This window comes from Malus sylvestris, chromosome 4 (genome assembly GCF_916048215.2).
Source record: "Malus sylvestris chromosome 4, drMalSylv7.2, whole genome shotgun sequence".
Taxonomy (NCBI): domain Eukaryota; kingdom Viridiplantae; phylum Streptophyta; class Magnoliopsida; order Rosales; family Rosaceae; genus Malus; species Malus sylvestris.
The window spans coordinates 8,610,012-8,614,046 of NC_062263.1; the positions used below are offsets into that span (position 1 = coordinate 8,610,012).

At 37.7% G+C, this 4,035-nt stretch overlaps 1 protein-coding gene across 3 annotated transcripts; it reads left to right on the top strand.

Annotated features, from left to right (window-relative positions):
• The first annotated feature begins 743 nt into the window (after positions 1-743).
• LOC126617626 (F-box protein PP2-A12-like) lies at positions 744-3,539 on the top strand. Of its 3 annotated transcripts, none has more exons than XM_050285648.1 (4): positions 744-1,378; positions 1,760-1,878; positions 2,063-2,114; positions 2,209-2,626. In XM_050285648.1, exons 1-4 carry the CDS (start codon positions 1,052-1,054, stop codon positions 2,254-2,256), a joined length of 546 nt encoding a protein of 181 aa, XP_050141605.1. In that variant the 5' UTR covers positions 744-1,051; the 3' UTR covers positions 2,257-2,626. The 3 variants fall into 3 exon arrangements, with proteins under 3 accessions (XP_050141605.1, XP_050141606.1, XP_050141604.1); XM_050285649.1 differs by lacking the exon at positions 2,209-2,626 and adding an exon at positions 2,925-3,539 and having other exon boundaries at positions 745-1,378; XM_050285647.1 differs by lacking the exons at positions 2,063-2,114; positions 2,209-2,626 and adding an exon at positions 2,925-3,539 and having other exon boundaries at positions 762-1,378.
• The last annotated feature ends 496 nt before the right edge of the window (positions 3,540-4,035 follow it).

Genomic DNA, 4,035 nt, shown 5'->3' on the forward strand with positions numbered 1-4,035 from the left:
AAAAAAAAAATACTAGGGGGCAGGAGTGATGGCTTTTTTTCATTAAATAGTATGAGTGTGGATCATATGACTCCCAATTTGGTGTTATATAATGGATTTCCAATTGAATGAAAGAAGAGCTACTTAGCATTTTATGTTTTTGTCGACAAACACTCGAACTCGATCGAGAGCTTTTATATTTGTTGATTAATTGCCTAGCTATCGAGTCATTTTTTAATGCCAACTTGCCAAGGACGGCAAGAAATGTCATGTATAAAAAAAATAAAACCATTTTGGTAGACTCTGGTGTTTGATCAACTTACCATTATAATTCTAAACCCAGGGAAAATTCCAAAGTCAGTTGTTGAGATGAGGTGGGTTTTAAGGCTAGTCTCATTAACCGATGGTGAACTTGAAAGTTGTCAAGCTCAATCACCCCCATTAAAGAAAGAAAACAAAGTCAGAAACCAAGAATCCGGATCCTCACCAGATTGTCTTTGTGAGGGTTCTAAGAATCCGTCAATTATATCCGTTTATCGTATATCGTGCGGTCAGAAATTATTTTAAATATTTTTATTTAAAATTAAATGCAAACAGTACTTCACAAAAACTAATCGTACGATGTACGAAAAACATACACGATTTACGGATCATCAGGATCCTTACCAAAAGGATCTTGTTGGAGAAACCAAATCCAAAAGGATAAATTCCAAAACCAGAAACGGTTTTCTGTGCGAACCAACCACAAGTCCACAGCTAACAAAAAATCCCAATAAAGAAGTAAAACAACGACAAGATGATGCTCTCTCTCCCTCTCCTCATATTTTCTTACACATCAGACACCGCAATTCTCTCTCCCTCCTTTTCTCTCGGGAAACAAACAGCCAAACACAATCCTCCCACAGCTTGTATTCCACGCGTCACCTCCCCTCTACAAATCATCACCAAGTTTCGTACTTTTTGCCACCAATAAATCCCCCATGTCCACTCCCACCATGCCCACTTCTCTCTCCTCAATTCTTCAAGCTTTCTCTCTCTTTATCTCTCTACAATTGCTGTGTTCTGTTTAACTATGGGTTCCAGTTTCTCCTCTGTCTCCAAATCGGAAAACCCAGTTGTAGTCCTATCGTTGCCATCGAAACCCGGTCTCGGCGATCTTCCGGAGAGCTGCGCGGCGCTGATTCTGGGGTATTTGGATCCGCCGGAGATTTGCAAATTGGCGAATCTGAATCGGGCGTTTCGCGGCGCTTCTTGGGCTGATTTCATTTGGGAATCGAAATTGCCGTCGAATTATCAAACTATTGTGGGTAAAGTGTTCGGAGATGGATTGGAAAATCTGGGTAAGAGAGATGTTTATACGAGGCTTTGTCAGCCTAATTCTTTCGATGATGGTACCAAGGTGAGTCATCTTTCGTTTTGTTTTTCCGGGTTTTGTTTCTTATTTTCTGTTTGGGTGCCGAGAAAGCGTGGGAAAATTGGGAAAGTTAGAGCCTTTGAATTGAATTGCATCATTGTGGTGTGGGTTTTGATTGGTTTCTATGTTTTCTCATAACTTAGAATTTCGTTTTCGGTTTTTGTTTAGCAGAAAACGTATTGAAAGATGAAAATTTATTATTGAAAGTTTAGATATTTTCATGTTCCGGGACTAGAAATTCAACTAATTGACTTTCCGTAAGAATTATTATTTTTCATCTTTTAAATTTATTAATTTGTTTGTTGGTTTATCCTTTTGTTTTTGGATTTGGTGCGGTGTTTGATAGATTTTGTGTTGTGGGTGCAGACAGTTTGGCTGGATAAAAGTACAGGATCGGTTTGCCTGTCAATTTCGTCGAAGGGATTAGCAATTACCGGCATTGATGATCGAAGATATTGGAATCATATTCCAACTGAAGAATCTAGGTATGAACAATGACATTTTTTTAGTAATTGGATTTTGGAGAAATGTGAAAATTTGTATGTTACGGATTGATGGTACTTTATGGCTTTTCTGAATAATATTGCGATTTTAATGCATGATTCTGGGGTATGGAAGTTTGAGGCTGTGATTGTATGTGGTTTGTTAATGACCCTTGAAGTTTTTCAGGTCAAGCATGCCAAAAATAAAAAAGAATTTGTGGCAATCTCGTTTTTTCGAGGTGATCACCTTTTTCAGTATGATCGCAATCATTCTAATGATCTATGTTAACTGTTTGGGTAAACATAATCTGTTATCTCATTATCTGCATGTAGAGGTATTTCCTTTCTGCTCTTGAAAGGACAGGAGGGAGGATTCTATAAATATGTAAGTTTATTTGGTTACAGAAAATAATGAGAATGGGCTAATATCTTATTTGAGGACGATGTGCCCGGTCCCTTTAGATTACAAAGTTTTTGTCGCACATGGTTCCTTCGTGAAGTTGATGTTATTTAAGCTTGTCAGAAGTTGAAGCATCTGATATTGAAATGGCTCGTTTTCAGCTTATTTAAAAGCAAGTGAAACTCTTCAAAAATTAAAAGTTCCCAGTATTGAGAAAAATTTGAGATTATTCCTGGATTTGAGCGTATTTGAATTGCTATCAAGCCATTTTATGAATTTGTTTCTACTGTTGCATTTATGGTTGCCTTCCTACAAGTTGATTTTGTCCTACAAAAGGTTTCTAAACGCGATTACAAAATGAAACCCAAAGCATATAGAATACGAGGTTGGTGTGTATTTTTATGGTTATTCTTATGCTGGTTCTCATTTGGGCTCATGACTAATACAATGCATCTTAATGTGTTCATGTGAAATAAACCGAGGGGTTGTGGATTGCTTACTTCTGTTGTGGCTCTGATGCCCCCAAGTCCCCTGGTTCTTGAGTCTTCAGATTGAGGTTGCCTCACTGGAATAAGATGCTTTGCCTATTTACCTTTTAACTACAAGTATTTGTGGAATTAATTCATAATTTTTCTTTGCTTCAACACAGATTTTGCTCAGTTGCATATCTTCAGCAAATATGGTGGTTTGAAGTTGATGGGGAAGTTGAGTTCCCGTTTCCTGTCGGGACATACAGCCTATTCTTCAGGTTGCAGCTGGGACGGTCTTCTCAGAAGAGGTTTGGTCGCCGAGTTTGCAACATTGAGCATGTCCACGGTTGGGACATAAAACCTGTGAGGTTCCAGCTTTGGACTTCAGAAGGTCACTATGCCTCGTCTCAATGCTTTTTAACCGAACCTGGAAAATGGAATTACTACCATGTTGGGGACTTTGTTGTGGAGAAGCCGAATGCATCAACGAAGATTAAACTCTGTATGACCCAGATTGATTGCACCCACACCAAAGGCGGTCTCTGTTTAGACTCTGTACTTATATACCCTAGCGAATTTAGAGAAAGGCTAAAGCATTTTTAGTTTGCGCGTAAGCTTTTTATCGGGTAGGAAGCGCTGTATTATAGAGGTAGGTCAGGTCAGGTCGTGTTCAGAAGAAAGCGAAATTAGATAGCGAATGTGTCCCGTGTCCTGTGTATTTAAGCAAAGAAATCTGTAAATTCATCTCTTGGTTTGATTAATTTAATTAGTGACTGTGGATTAAGATTTTGTAAGTCTGGCTGTCTTCCAAGTTAAGGGCTTCTGTTCTGCTTCATATGGGATTTTGTAATCAAAATATTGGCTTAATCGGTTAATAGTCTTCGTGGTGATAGAGTAGTTTGAAGATAGTCACGTGATAAAAAAACTAGTATTTAAGCCTCTGTGGTAAAGTTTGTTAGGATCTATGTTTAAAATTGAAAATTTTGTCAACTTTCTGTTAATTATTAGCATGTGAGCCAACCTCATGTTTTAACAATCCGTTTTAGCTTAATATGTGTATGTAGAGTTCCGTTTTAGCCTAATATGTACGGCTCACGTGTTAATAATTATAGAAAATTCTTCAATTTTGGGCATAAATCCTAACAAATTTTATCTCATGGGTTTGAATTATAGTTTTCTTTTTTTCTTACATGGGCTATCTTCTAACTACCCTATCACTACGGAGACTATTAATCCAATTAGGCCCAAAATATTTACGCCGGAATACACTTGTAGGTTTCCTTAATGTGT